The sequence below is a fragment of the Microtus ochrogaster genome, linkage group LG8 (genome assembly GCF_000317375.1).
Source record: "Microtus ochrogaster isolate Prairie Vole_2 linkage group LG8, MicOch1.0, whole genome shotgun sequence".
In the NCBI taxonomy this organism is placed as follows: domain Eukaryota; kingdom Metazoa; phylum Chordata; class Mammalia; order Rodentia; family Cricetidae; genus Microtus; species Microtus ochrogaster.
The window spans coordinates 16,709,192-16,723,337 of NC_022033.1; the positions used below are offsets into that span (position 1 = coordinate 16,709,192).

At 42.4% G+C, this 14,146-nt stretch overlaps 1 protein-coding gene across 13 annotated transcripts in view; it reads left to right on the forward strand.

Annotated features, from left to right (window-relative positions):
• Positions 1–14,146, forward strand: part of Ptprt (protein tyrosine phosphatase, receptor type T) — a 1,084,941-nt gene that overhangs the window by 917,958 nt on the left and 152,837 nt on the right. For 8 of the 13 annotated variants that reach the window (XM_026787014.1, XM_026787020.1, XM_026787015.1 and 5 more), the window contains one exon: positions 11,342–11,371. The exons of 4 other annotated variants lie outside the window; for them this stretch is intronic. In XM_026787014.1, coding sequence (XP_026642815.1) covers positions 11,342–11,371 — 30 coding nt within the window. The remainder of the gene's footprint in view (positions 1–11,341; positions 11,372–14,146) is intronic. One more of the 13 variants, XM_026787016.1, reaches the window with a different exon arrangement.

Genomic DNA, 14,146 nt, shown 5'->3' on the forward strand with positions numbered 1-14,146 from the left:
CCTTATTTTTAGTCACTGATGACTCAGAAATGCTAGTGCTGTCATTATGTGTGCAGCTAGTCTTTTCTCATCCATGAAACCACCAGTTCTCCTTGTTTATCTCTCTCTCATGGGAAAAGCTTTGATTCTGCCAGTCTTCTTCCTTACCAGGATATCTTCTTTCGGGGACTTGGCCTTTTATTTATATATTTTATCTAATGCTACTGTTTCTCTTCTCAAGTAACCAATGGAATGGCATAAGAGTTAAGGTTCCCAACCAGTTATTAATTTTCTCATTGGAAAAAAAAATAGAGTGAAAGGAAAATTTTATGTTATCAGTGTGAATACAGGGAACTAAAGGGAGCCGTTCCTTGTAATACCATTATCATTGATTAAACATGACCATACTGTATGTCCCAGGGACTAGCCAATCAGCCACTATTATTTGAAGCAGAACATGCACTTTGAGTTCTCTGGGAGTGGTGAGCATATTGTACATATAAGATCACAGACAGGTCTATTAGCCTTGCAGGTGTGGCAGAGGCAGAGGTGAGCCTGGGACTGTCTACATGGAAAAAGCAGCCAATTAAATGGAATTGAATATCGTGAAATTTTCTGATTCTTTGCCACCAATTTGTAAGTCAGATATGTTCTTCCAATTTTGCTCTTTCTAAAGCCTGGCTTAACCTACGTCACCATCGACTGTGAGCTTGCGAGAAAAAAAAAATTCACTTCCTTCTCAGCAGCTATTTCTGAAATGTGTGATTTTCCGGGAGGGAGGAAAGGGATGGCTTTCTGCTTCTAGGGTGAGGGTACGCGGAGAGTGAGCCTTCCGTGTGGTTTAACCTCTCCCGGGGGTATCTTTATCACCTCTCATGTCTACAAAACTGTCAGACACAACCAACAGGTGTCACATGATCACCATTTATTTCCCAAAGCAAAATTTAGACCCCGTGGCAATGCACAGCTTGGGGATGCTGATCTGTACTTGCATATGCAGTCTATGGACATGTTTCTGCTGGTTGATAGGAATAATGCGCAGATGGTGTGAAGGGAGGATGGGGACTACAAAGGAGTGGGGGGAGGGAAGGAGGAGATGAAAGGTAAGGTGGGGAAGGAAAGAAATTAAGCACAGGCCTGCTTCCTTCTCCTAACCATGTTTTCCCATGTCTAGAGATGGCTTGAGGACAATGAAGGCCACCACAGTGAACTCATTCTTTCTGTGGAATTCTTCTGAATCCAGCCCGTTGAATAAATATGGGGACATAATTCAATCCAGTCTGTTTCTAACGGGCTGCTAGCCAAATTGGCACCCACAGCAGCCTGGAAGGGAGACATTTAGAGTAACGGACCCACTGGAATGATGAATGAGTAAATCAACGCAGCTCAGGATCCCTGGGTCAGGGTCCTTTCAGCACCCCATTCCCACCTCCAGTTCCCGAGTCCATGGGTTCTCAGAGGGTAAATACCTGTTTGTCATTACCTATCTCCTTCACTGGTTTGAACTTGGCAGGGCCATCCCCCTGTCCTCCATGGTCATGAATGCAGTGACAGGTTTTGGTTGTTGATTTTTTTCTGCTCCCTATGCCTCTAAGTCTTGAGTTGAGTCCATCTCAGATCTTTTTAGGCTACAGCCGCAGATGTTTCCATAAACACAGATGTCCCCAGACTCTCCCTCTTAGAGGTTCACCGTCGTTGATGGTGAAGCTCTCTTCTTACTCTCAAAAAAAAAAAAAAAAAATCTGTCTTCTTGCTAGGGTTTCTCTTTAGTAACACAATGGGAAAGCAGGCAGAGAATGTACTTGAAGTGCAAAGAATAAAAGGATGGACTTTATGGAGAAATTAATTTACATTTAGATGACTCAAGAAAATAGAAAGAAAGGGAAATAGGAAGGAAAAAATTAACAAAAAAATCGTTTGAATGGTTTTTATTCTTTCCTTGTACTTGTTTTATAATGCAGAGGAGGGTCTTTAGAGATAAAAGTCAAATAGTGCTGTCAATGGAGGCTTAAATAAGACTTTTTATGGTTTCCAAAACACTGCAATTAAAATTTAGAATTATTTTTGAATCACTCTTAACCATTCATTTTTGATTGTGAACCTGTGCATAATCTGGGTGTCATGAAAAGTAGACTCTAAACCCTGAACCCTTTCCTGATACACTTGATTTCCAGCGTGGTTTTAGCCATGGTCACTGCAAAATATCCATCCTTAGTTTCTCTTTTGCTTCAGGATCCACCAGTTATATCTAGACTTCAGACTGTTCCAGAATGGATGTTACAAGACACATACCATGCCATTATGTAATAATACATACTGTTTATGTTCTGAACTCCCGACAATGAGAAGCCCTCAGTGCCAACTCCTCTCTGCAGTCTGGAGTTCATTTTCCCCTTTACTTTCTTATTTTGGAGTCTTTAGACTGTCTCTTCTGAAGAAATAGGCAAGCAAGAGGTTGTGAGGCAGCCTGCATTGTCCCTTAGCCTGGTACCATAGAGCACTGGATATTTTCAGGGCAGAGTAAGATAGAAATTCCAAGTTTTTGTGCCTTAACTGGAACATCTTGATGGTGGAAGCTGTCATTAGCCATTCCCATATAAAACCTCTAGACCACGCATATGCACCCACGTTTCACGTAGTTCAGTGTCATGTTGCTTTGGAATTTGCTTCCTGGAGTCTGAGAATGGAGTTTGTTATACTTTCCTTTCAGTCTCTGAGATAAAGAACAGTCTAACCAAAATCAGCTTAGTCTACAGGTTACAGCCCGTCGTTGAGGGCAGTCAGAACAGGAAACCAAGCAGGTTCTTGAAGGCAGGCTTGCTTACCACAAAACCCACAAAAATGAAAATCAAAACAAGCAAACAAAAACAAGAAAAAAAACATGTCTAAACTAAACAAAAATCCCACAAAAACAAAAGACATGGAGTTCATTTTGTGTTGCCGCCACATTTAATGGGGACTAGTCAGACTTTCTTCCATATACCTACGTAAGGAATCAGAATGTCTGATGCCAACAGGAACATTCATTGTACACTGTACCAAACTCGTTCCAAAATTGTCACCAAAGTGCTACCAGCAACTCTGCAAATGACACTCACACACTGACCCAGTTTCTTCATTCCTTGCTTAGACTCCTGCGTGCCCTGATTGTCACTCTTCTAATGGTCATAATTGCCTGGATCTGCTGAGGATTCCATTCTGCTGTTGTTTTGTTTTTACAAATAGGAAGTGGAGTTCAAAAGGGTTATATGAGTTGGCCAAGGTACTGGGATAAGTGTAGAAATAAATCCAGACTGTGATTCCAGAGCCCAAAATGCTAGTTTTCAGCAATCTTGCAAGATTACCAAAAAACAAACAAATCATAGAGGTTCTGGTTTGGATATCACTTTCCCGCTCTTGATTTTGCCATACTCTAATTTTGGACCCAAGTTTCTCCAGGTGAAATATTTTGACCTATTTCTTTGCCTATAAGATTCTTATCACTGTCAAACTTTTAGCCCCACATTCTCCCAGATATGACTCCCAGTGTGATGTCCTGGCACGGTCTCCTTACATTCCAGGCCCAGTAGAATGGCCCAGTGATGGTCCCTTGCATGCAGCTCCTATGTTGCCTGCACTAGTTTTCCTCTGCATCTTCATCACCACATAACCTAGTGGGGATTGTTTTACTGATCTGGAGATGGAAGTGGCCCATGATGGTAAGGGGGCTTCTACTTCAGGCCTCTCTCACTGTATCCTATACACTTGGACTTTTTCAGAGTCAACATAGAAGTCATTGTCTATCTGCCAATCAGGTCCCAATCTTATATCTCCAGCTCATTGACAGGCACACTTTTTTTATCAAGCACATGAGGACTTATCACCGTGAATTCTCCTAAGCCTACATCTTTGCATTTTGGTGGTCAGGTGGCTCGCTGTCACCGTGAATTCTTCTAAGCCTGCATCTTTGCATTTTGGTGGTCAGGTGGCTCACTGTCCTCGGCTCTTCCCAGGGTAGACGGTAGACCTGTAATTGTGTGTCTCCTCACTAGCTCCTCTCACTATTATCACGTCAACCTAGCCTTCAGCAGTACCCAGAATAATGTTTCAAATTTCAGTGCATGCTCTCTAGCCTGTGGTCTAAAGCCTCCATGGCTCATGGGGAGGGGTGAGGGAAATGCACACAGTCACCTCTTTTGGAAAACTGTTTCATGAAGTTCTGCCCCCATGCTCACTGTGGTTTTTCAGGGCCCCTCACATCACCCTGACTCCTGTAGTTGTATTTGTGAGCTTCACTCCTGAGCAATGCCTGTGCTTTTTCATTGCCTATATAAAGGGCAAATTATGATCTCCTCTCCAGTAACCACTTCATGGACCTACTATATGGTTGTCCTCTGTGAAGCTCCATTTTATGTTCTGATTCACCGTTGTCACCTGTGTTGACACTTTATCAACTCTACTATATTACCAATTATGTATCCTGATTCTTCCTTGAGTCAAACATGCCTTGCAGAGCCTGTTTCATACAACAAACAAATTTCCTACAACAAACAAACAAACACAAACTGAGTGGAATATCCCAGTGAATTTAAAACAGATGAGGGCTAGCGCTATCTTTTAACAAGTGTATCATTCTTCAGAATATAAATACCAATGTGAGCACCCAGCATCAATGGTAGAGCAAGTCCTAAGATATATGAGGTAAGTCTAGAGGACACTGTTTAAAAAATTCACAGTCTGTGCCATCAGATACCATATTGTTTAGAAAGAAAAGCTAAATAAAAAAATAAAAGAGTGAGCCAATCAGAAAGCCTAAGTCCCCCTGGACCAGCTATTACAAGACATATTATTGGGTTATAGTGTGTGTACGTACATATTTATACTATAAGTATACACGCACACACACACACACACACACACACACACACACACACACCCTGTATGTCAGACAACTAAAACACGAAGAATGTTAGAAAATTGCCCCAAATCACATGTCTCTGTGACAGTACTGTGTTTCACTCTTAAATAATACTATCTAACCTGGATGACATATAAAACAGGCCACACTAAATTGAGATGCTAAATTGTGTGCCATAATTTTAAAAGGGTCATTGAGGTAAGAAAAAAAACAGATGAAATGTGCCACCTTATACCCACCTCACACTAAATGACTTCTTATCACAGGCTCAGAGAAGAAACCAACACACACACACACACACACACGCGCACGCACGCACGCACGCACGCACGCACGCACACGCCTTTCTATTTATGTTGTATTGAGCAGCTACCCACTCTGGAAGCTTGGAAGCCTCTTTCCAGCTGCTCACACTTAAGTCACCTGTAGATTTTGTGTCTTAATCACCCTTCACGTTACCGCTTATTTCCGTCCCCAGATGATTGTGAAGAAAGCTCCACCATGTCTCTTGTCTTGACTTTTGTTCTGTCTTCTGTGGCCACTGTCCCTTTCCCTTTCTGCGTTCTCTTTACCCTGCTCTGAGGATCATTCATCTAGAATAAGTATCTGTCCATATGGCTTTGTGGGTTTCCCCTGTGACCTTGGGATGGAGACAAAATTCCTTGGCAATATCATGACATTTTCACTTTACTCCCCACCCACTCAGTTCATAGAAGAGTTTCATGTACCTGAAAAATGCTACTCACAGCCTGGCTTCTCTGTGCCTCAATCCACACATGGCAGATTCCGCTCTACCTTGTCTGCCTTCTATCCCCAATCCAGCGGTATGGTCCCACATCTGTCCATTGTCGTATTCCAACTCTCACTATGGAAGAAAATATAACTCAACACTTGGGAACATGGACTCTTGAAGGAAGACTCCCAGATACTAATACCCAGCAGCCACTCCACATACCCACTGTGTAACTCTGGGTCACTTCTTTGATCCTCTTTTTCTTTGTCTATAAAATAAGGATAATAATGTCTCATAGGGCTAGTGTGATGATCAAATGAGGCTGTCCACATGATTCACTTAGAATAATATCTGGTTTAGCTGATATATGTCCTATTGTTTAAAAAGTAGCTTTTTTTTTTTACTTTTTATTTTCACTTTTTATTCTTAGGGAATTTCACTCAATGTATTTTGACCACATTCATCCTACCCTCCACTCCTCACACATCCAAAACTCCTCCCCCACCTATCCAACTTTATATTCCCTTTAAAAACAAACACATCAAGTGTAGTTGATACCACTCATATATCCTTGGATGTGTGTCCTTCCATGGGAGTATGTTAACCCCATCAGGGACTATAGCCTTAAAGAAGACCGACTTTCCTCCCACATGTGTCAATTGCCAACAGCTCCTTAGCTAGGTCTTGGACTTTGTACCCACCTCCTCTCTGCACCCTGGGATTATGACTGGCTTGAGCTTTCATGTGTCTTGTGCATGCTGCATCATCGGCTGTGCAATCATATTTGCAGCTGCCTTGCTGTGTCTACTGTTTCCTTCCAGTCATCTGCCTCCTCTTACAATCTTACAATCCCCCTGCCCACTCTCCTGCAATGGCCTTACACTAGTATCGGGGACATAAGTGATTGTCTTCTATTTAAGTGGAAGCTATCATTATTGTCTCCTCTGTAATTTTCTTGCCTGGCTTTCATATTAGACCAGGTGGTCTGGATCAGAATCTCGTTTGTCTATCTATAGTACTTGGCAGAAACAGGTATATTAGTAGATTCTCAGGAAAGTTTTCTAATTAATAATTAAATGATGCTTGAGTGGATAATGAATGTGTCGTTGGATGGATGGAGGGCTGAGTGAGTAGATGATCAGATGAATGGGAGGGTTAATTTCAGGGGTAGATGGATAGAGGGATGAATTGTTAGGTGAGTGGATGGATGGATGGATGGATGGATGGATGGATGGATGGATAAGTTTAGGGGCTAGGCAGATGGGTAAATGACCAAATGTGTGATTACATAGACAAGTTAGCACTGTTAAAATGATATAGAGCAAAGAGAAACCCTACCTGAAGTCAGTGTTGTCAGCCAGCTAAAAGGCGATTCTGTAGTATGTGATTTATTAAGTTTGGGATATTGTTTTTTTTCCCCTTCCTAAGCACAGCTGTCTTTGTGTTCAGGATTTTTGGTTTCAGGCAATCTGTTATCTGCAATATCCCTGTATCCTTGTAAATTCAGACCTTCAGTAAATCTTCTTCAAGGTTTAGAGAATACACACATGTAAACTATGTTGTGGTCACAGAGCAGATATCTGTAACTTTCCGGCTTGGTTGAGGAAAGATTGCCCATTATTAGAAAACCGCTGATCACTGCCGTTCTTGGAGTTTCATTGACGACAGCTCAGAGACAGCACTAGTTTTGGTGACCTCCGAGACAGCTCAGAAAACAGGCAATCTGTGTTTAAATGGGAAGAAGTAAGCATGTTGTTGGGGGGACGTGGCCTTAGAGGAGGTGAACCTTGAACGTTGAGAACAGAAAATTCAGAGAATCAGAATACTGAACAACACCTTCTGCCTATGAGGAAGCAGCTGCCAATAGAGAGAAAGCTCAGCTCAGGACAGAAGTGTTCCAACTTCTCCACAGGTGCCCTAAATCTTTGATCTAGTGAGGAATATCCTCTTAGAGCCTTGGGTTCCTCGGTTAACAGTAATAGTAACAATGTCTACATTTTTGAGAAAATTCAAAGAGCTGAGGCATGGGGCATCATCATGATTGGCCCATGTCTGGTACCCTGTTTTATGTCTACACAGTGGTTAAGAACATGACCTTTGGAGAGGTGATGCCATCAAATCGAGATGCTGGTTTGTCATCTTCATCCCCATTTGCTTCAGTTTATTCTTCTATAAAGCTAAGATGATAGTGTCTATTTCGTTGGATAGCTGTAAGGAAACACATAAGCTAATCTGTGATAAGGGCATAAAACAGTGTTGGTACCTAATAAGTGTACCTATAAATTTGATTTCATCTTATTATTATTGATAACTATTTTCACTGTTCTCCAAAGTATAGATGAATTCTAATTGGTCTTATTAAATAAAAGCCTGGAGTCAGGTATTAGGGGCTGAAAGCCGAGAGATCAGAGAAGCAGAGCAGCCAGCCACTAGAGAGACCTTTTACCTCTACCAAATTCTCAGACCAGAAGGGCAATCCTGTCCTCAGACTGCATCCTCTGACTGCATGCTCAGACTGTACTAAGCTCCTTTCTCCTCCACCTTATATTCTTCTCTCCGCCCAGCCATATCACTCCTGTCTCCACCTCCCTAGTGCTGGGATTAAAGGTGTGTGAGCTCTGTTTCTCTTTTAGACAGATTCCATCTTGTATAGCCCAGGGTGGCTTTGAACTAACAGAGATCCCTTTGCCTCTGTTTCCTGGGATTAAAGGTGTGTGCCAGCGCTCCCTGGCCTCTAGCAGCTTAGCTCTTTACTCTGATCTTCAGGCAAGTTATTTGTTAAAGCACAAACAAACTATCACTACACCAAAGAATGAACATTGTCCTAATGATGTAAGAAAGAAGCAGCAATTTTTTTATATTTGTATATGGGGTGAAACATAATCTACCTTTCATCTATTCTTAGCATATTCCAAATATAGATTAATATTGACTAATGTTAATTTAGATTAATGTAATTTTGAAAAATGTATATTATGTCATATCATATTTGGATATAATTTAAATAAAGTCATCTAATGTAAATTGCCATATAGCCATGGTTATTCTTGGGAATAGGTAGTCTTTGTTTCCAATGTCTGAGACAGAGAAATTGGAACAAGGGGCTATTTAATTACTTGTTCCAGAACATGCATCTGTAAATGATGGTACTGGCATACTCGACCTTCCTGTAGTTCCAGGACCCAAAGCTTTTTGAGGTGTCTATCATGTGTAGCAACAACTGAATACATGGATCAGGAAACAGGTTTGGGGGGTGGGTCTGCTTGTCTAAAATGACACAGTGAGCAAGCAAAAGAGCTGAAATTAGAACACTTGCCTCTTCTCCTGTTGTCGAAAATACGTAAAATGATTAATCCAGTTCTATTGCTGTAACAAAGTACCTGAGACAGGGTAACTTTAAAAAAAAAATACCTATTTTGTATCGTTCTGGGTGATCCAATGGCATGCTGCCAGCCTCTGCTCAACTTCTGCAAAGGGCTTTCTTGCTGCACCCACCACAGGGTGGGAGGACGTCATCCAGTGGGTAGACTGAGTATGTCTCCCTCTTCTCATAAGGCCACTAGGTCCGTCATGACCTTCTACCCCCCCACCCTAACCCTGATGCTCTTCTCTGGTCTCAGTCACCCCCAGAAAACCTCTGATAGCGACAGCATATGAGTTGGGGGTTCAAGTCACACCATCAGCTTCCAAGGAGATGGTCAAATCATAACAAGAAATCTTTGGATCCTGAGCCTCCTGCCTCTCAAGAACAACATTTTCTGACACTACCCCAGCCATAGGGGATGAAGAAGATGAAGCAGTGACAACCTGTACGGCTAGCGGATGGGGATTTGATGACTCGCATGAGTTTATCCGGTTTCTGTCCATCACAGATCTGAGTCTTTCCCTTTCATTCTCCAGGGTTTGGTCCAGGATCCTGAACAGTCTGGCAGGGGGCTGGTGGTCACGGGGTCTTGTTATGCTGGGGTTCATTTCCCCCAGCTCAGCCTCCCAAGCAAGCATAGTTTCTATACATTTTTTTACTACTCACCTTTCTTCTGGACTTTTAGGGTTATTGGGTTGGGCTTTGCTAAGCCTGCCTTGGGGACTTCTGCTATTTCTAACTTGAAAGGTAGAAATCCTGAGCTCAGAATAGGTGTTCACACCTTTGCGGTCTGAATATGTGTTCACACATCTATGGTTCTAAAGACTGAGTCTTCCTGTGACCAAAAAAAAAGGATAATAATTACAATTAATCAAATCATTCAAGAATAATCGGAATGATTCTTGCTCATTCAGGAGGATATTTGGGAACCTGAATTTCTTAGCATTCTTTCCCAATCCTCAAATGCATCATGTATTATTGTCAGTGTAGAGAAAAACCGATGTGAAATAAAAACATCCCTATTTATTTTCTTACAACATAAGATAAGTTACAGCAAGGGGAATACAATACAAATTCACAAACATAAAGGTTTGTGAATGCCTAGAAGCCGAGAGCTAGTGGGGACATTAGGAAAAGCCTGAAGGCAGTGATTATTTAAGCTTCGAAAAGGAAGCTTAGCCATGTGAAATGTCAGATGATACAAAATTGACACAAACGAGGTGCCCTGGCTCTGGTGAGTAGCAGAAGACCAGAAGACCCCCTTTCATATCCTCCCTCCCTCTGGCCACTCTGAAGACCTCCTGGAATCCTGGAATCCAGTTGGGAAATCATTAGCTGTAGATGAGAACATAAAGGCAGAGTTTATTCAAGTTGGGATCTGTTGACACCTTGGGTTATGATTCTTCCTTCTCAAGAAACCTGATGATGTGAAGAATTACTATTTCTGTACTCTGCCTAGATCTTCACTTTGCGTAGGGCATAAAGGAAACGTATTTGTTCTGTGACACTCGGTCTCAGCTGAGATGACCTGTTGGAACTCTAGCTTGGGCTGGAAGGACTGGAAAATACTTGGTCATTTCTTTCCCTTTTTGTAATCTCGGAGCTTCTCTGTGTGATCTCTCCAGCATGGCAGCTTTGGGGAAGTTGAATTACTTACACGGACACTCAGGCATCTAACAGAGAGGTCCAGCACAGAGGAACCACAGAGCTTCTTTTTCCTAATACCCAGCTTAGAAATCCAAGAACACAATCTTACTACATTTTATTTGTCGCCCAGGATCATCCATGACTCATTCCTGGGGACTAGATACTGCACATGAGCCTGGAAATGTGGGTGCCTGAGGAGCTGGCAGTGATGCTGTCCGGTTGTTTCCCTGTATCGGGCATGCATGCCCTCTTACAGAGTTGATGTGAACGTGATCTTCTGTGGAATAGTTGAGATGACAAGTACTACTGTGTCTGTCGTTGCTTGGATTCTAGGAACATGGAATATGAAAGTTTGGTAGTCTATTTCTAGGAGGCCACAGAAAGCGACCCCAGACTTTCATAAGTCCATCACTATAAGGAAGTTTGTTTTAGCTACCCACAAGGAAGAACTCTCAAACAGTGCAGACAGCCACAAGAACCTTGGCTTCCTCTGCAGGAGGCGAGGAGCCTCTGCCAGAGGTGAGGGCCCTCCCACTTCTTCCACCACTAATAGTAGCTGATGTGTAAGCAGATGCTGCATCTCTTTGAGCTTAGGGTTACTAAAATGATATGCATTTCTGAGATTCATGATTTCATATAAACCTAATTCTTCTTTGTTTGTCTTTTCTTTTTTCCCCCCCTTTTGGACATTTCCTTCATCTGACTGCCCATCAATATATAGAAGAAATGCTTATTCCTACTCCTATTACTTGTAAGTATCGAGCCGGTGTTAACTGCTTTGTGCTCTGTAAGAGAGGCTGTAGCATGCGTTTCCTCCTGCACCAACTGGTTGATTGTCTGTTGGCCTCTCGTATCCACTTCTGTCTAGTCATCTGTAGTCCAGAAGCTTTTATTTTGTATGGATGCTTTTACGTTTGCAAACGCGCTGTCCTTGTTCGTGTCTATTCCGTTTCTGTCATCCTGGTTTCGCCCTCATACCCTTGGAAATGTGAGGGGCGAGTTCTCCTTTGTGAGTGTCAGTTTCTAACGAGCAGCACCTCAGTTCCAGAAGGAGGGAAGGTAAGACAGAATCACAGATCGCAGGAACTTCTGGGTCCCTTTGTGCCTCTTCAGGGAAGCAGTCTTTGGGGCTCAAGGGATAGAAGAGTCCAGTGGCTCTTTCCACTATACCAGGTAGACTACAGGGAGCCCTGACTTGGTCCAAATTCAGCCTGGAGGATGACAGAAACATCCAAGATCTTGGCTTTAAACTGAAATTCCCTGTTTGGCATTCCACGTTAGTTTTGCCACCTCATCAATTCACACATTCACGGTTAAAGATGGCTGCTGGCTTTTTACCCTTACTAAATATAGTGATTTTGTTACTAAATCAGTGCTTTGCAAAACATGGGGTTACAGGAGAGAAACTTTATAGAATAGATCCTTGCTGATAAAAAGTTGGAAAACCTCTAAAATACTCCTATATTCCCAGTATGCCTCTCTGGATTTGGAAAATGAGATTCAGAGAGGAATATGAGAACTTATCACATATTCAGCCTGCATAAAAATAGCAGTAGAGCTCAGAATGCCAGGACTTAGTAAACAAGGTCTTCCCTTACCCTTGGCAAACACAGCCTTGTGAGAAAGCCTGCATCTCGATTGCCTTCCGCTGAAACTTCCACAGGTGGAGATGGAATCAGAAGGTGGCTTCCCCACCCATTCTGCTCAGTTAGTGCCATGTTGTGGGCACAGAAGATAATACTATCACCATCATTCATATAGGGACCAATTTCCTCCACTTCTACTACCAAAGGTCCTAGTACACTTACCTCACCTGTTCATTCATTCCGCAAACACGCATTGATCATGCACACTGCATTCCAGTTAGAATGGATGGAAAAATAGCAAGGACTCTTGTGGTGCTCTTGTCTATCTGAGAGATCAGCGTGGACAAATAATGAAACAACAGTTGAAAATTGGGTATATGCACATAGTATAGGAGCATTAATGTGGATGGTTATACCTGCCAGTGGATTTAGAGATAGATTTGCCCAATTCTGGAGAAATTAACATTTGCATTGGTCTGAATTGCATTTGCAAAGATGTGTGCATGTAACACTACGCAGCTGTTGTAATAAAATGAGAAGGAGATTTAGGATTCATGCAGTACTGGGTTCAAGTCTTATCTTAGTTATTGTGCAGCTTGAGAATGTTTCTGGACTCAGAGTCTCATTTTTCTCAATACTAAAGGGAAATTGTACTTAATCCGTAAATGAACCTTGAAGAGGAGGGAGAGTGGCTTATACTGGAAAGAGAAACATCTGGGGGAGGAAGAAATGGTTGTGAGCAAAGAAGATAAATATGACTATAGATATATTTAGTCTGAGGAAGCTGGTAGAATTCCCAAGTAAAAATGTCCCAGGCAACCTCAGGGATAGAGAAGTAGAATTTAGGCAAGAGGGGTGTTTGGAACCGTCCTCTGGGGATGGCAAAGGAGAGTATGGGGTGGGGCAGTTAAAACTAGAGAAAGAATAGGAACAAAGCAGAGAGTGAGGGGCTGAGGTCCCCAAACTGGTCATGATTAACAGTCTACAGGCAGAGGTTTGGAGAGGAAGTGCAGGTTAGCAAAGCAAAGAGATGATAGGAGAAAAGAGGAGAAGTCCTTATCTGTAGAAGATGCTACAGAGAACGGAGGTAGCTGTGAGGGGACAACCTGGGAATTCCAACAGAAGTCACTTCTGAGAGTTATGGGGTAAATGGCGGACATTAAGGAGACTTAAGATGCTAGAGGTGGGGGAGCCATGGAAAGTGAGGTCTGGAGGCAAGTTGTTTAGAGGTAAAGATTGACAGAAAGAAGATGGGTCAGCAAGATGGCTCACTAGGATGAAGTCCTCACTCCCAAGTCTGAGAATCCAAGATTGGTGTGCAGAATCCACAGTGGGAGGAGAGAGCCCACTCTAAAGTTGTCCTCTGACCTCTATATGTATGCATGCTATAGCATGCACAAATCTACACTCTCACATGCACATAAATAACAGTTAAGAAAATATCAGAAAAGAATGAAAGACAATGGTGGTCTCCTTGTTCCACAAATATGAAAGCCTTCCTCTAAGTTACCAGGGTAGATTCTGAGTGAAAACCTTTGTACTCAGGGCACAGACCAGCAATCCCAGCAGTAGGAAGAGATTGTGGAAAATGCAGCATCTAGGACACCAGACTAATGTCCTGAATTAGAAATTGCGCCATGACAATGTCCTTTTCTAGACAGTGTTCATAGTACACCTTAAGAAGCAATGAGTAAACCAGAAGTCCAGTTGTCCCCTCTGTAACATATAAAAGAAAAAACGATGATACTCATCTCAGAGAAGTCTAGAACACACTCTCTCTAAAGTCCCCCAGATCGTCCACAAAAACAAAGTCTCTAGCATGGTTTGTCTAACCTAACCTTTACAATGAAGCCAATGCTAATGGACTCATTACTGAAGTGCCTACTGTGTGCCAGGCTCCTGTCAAGGTTCTAGGAATTTAGGAGTAAATGCAAAAGAAA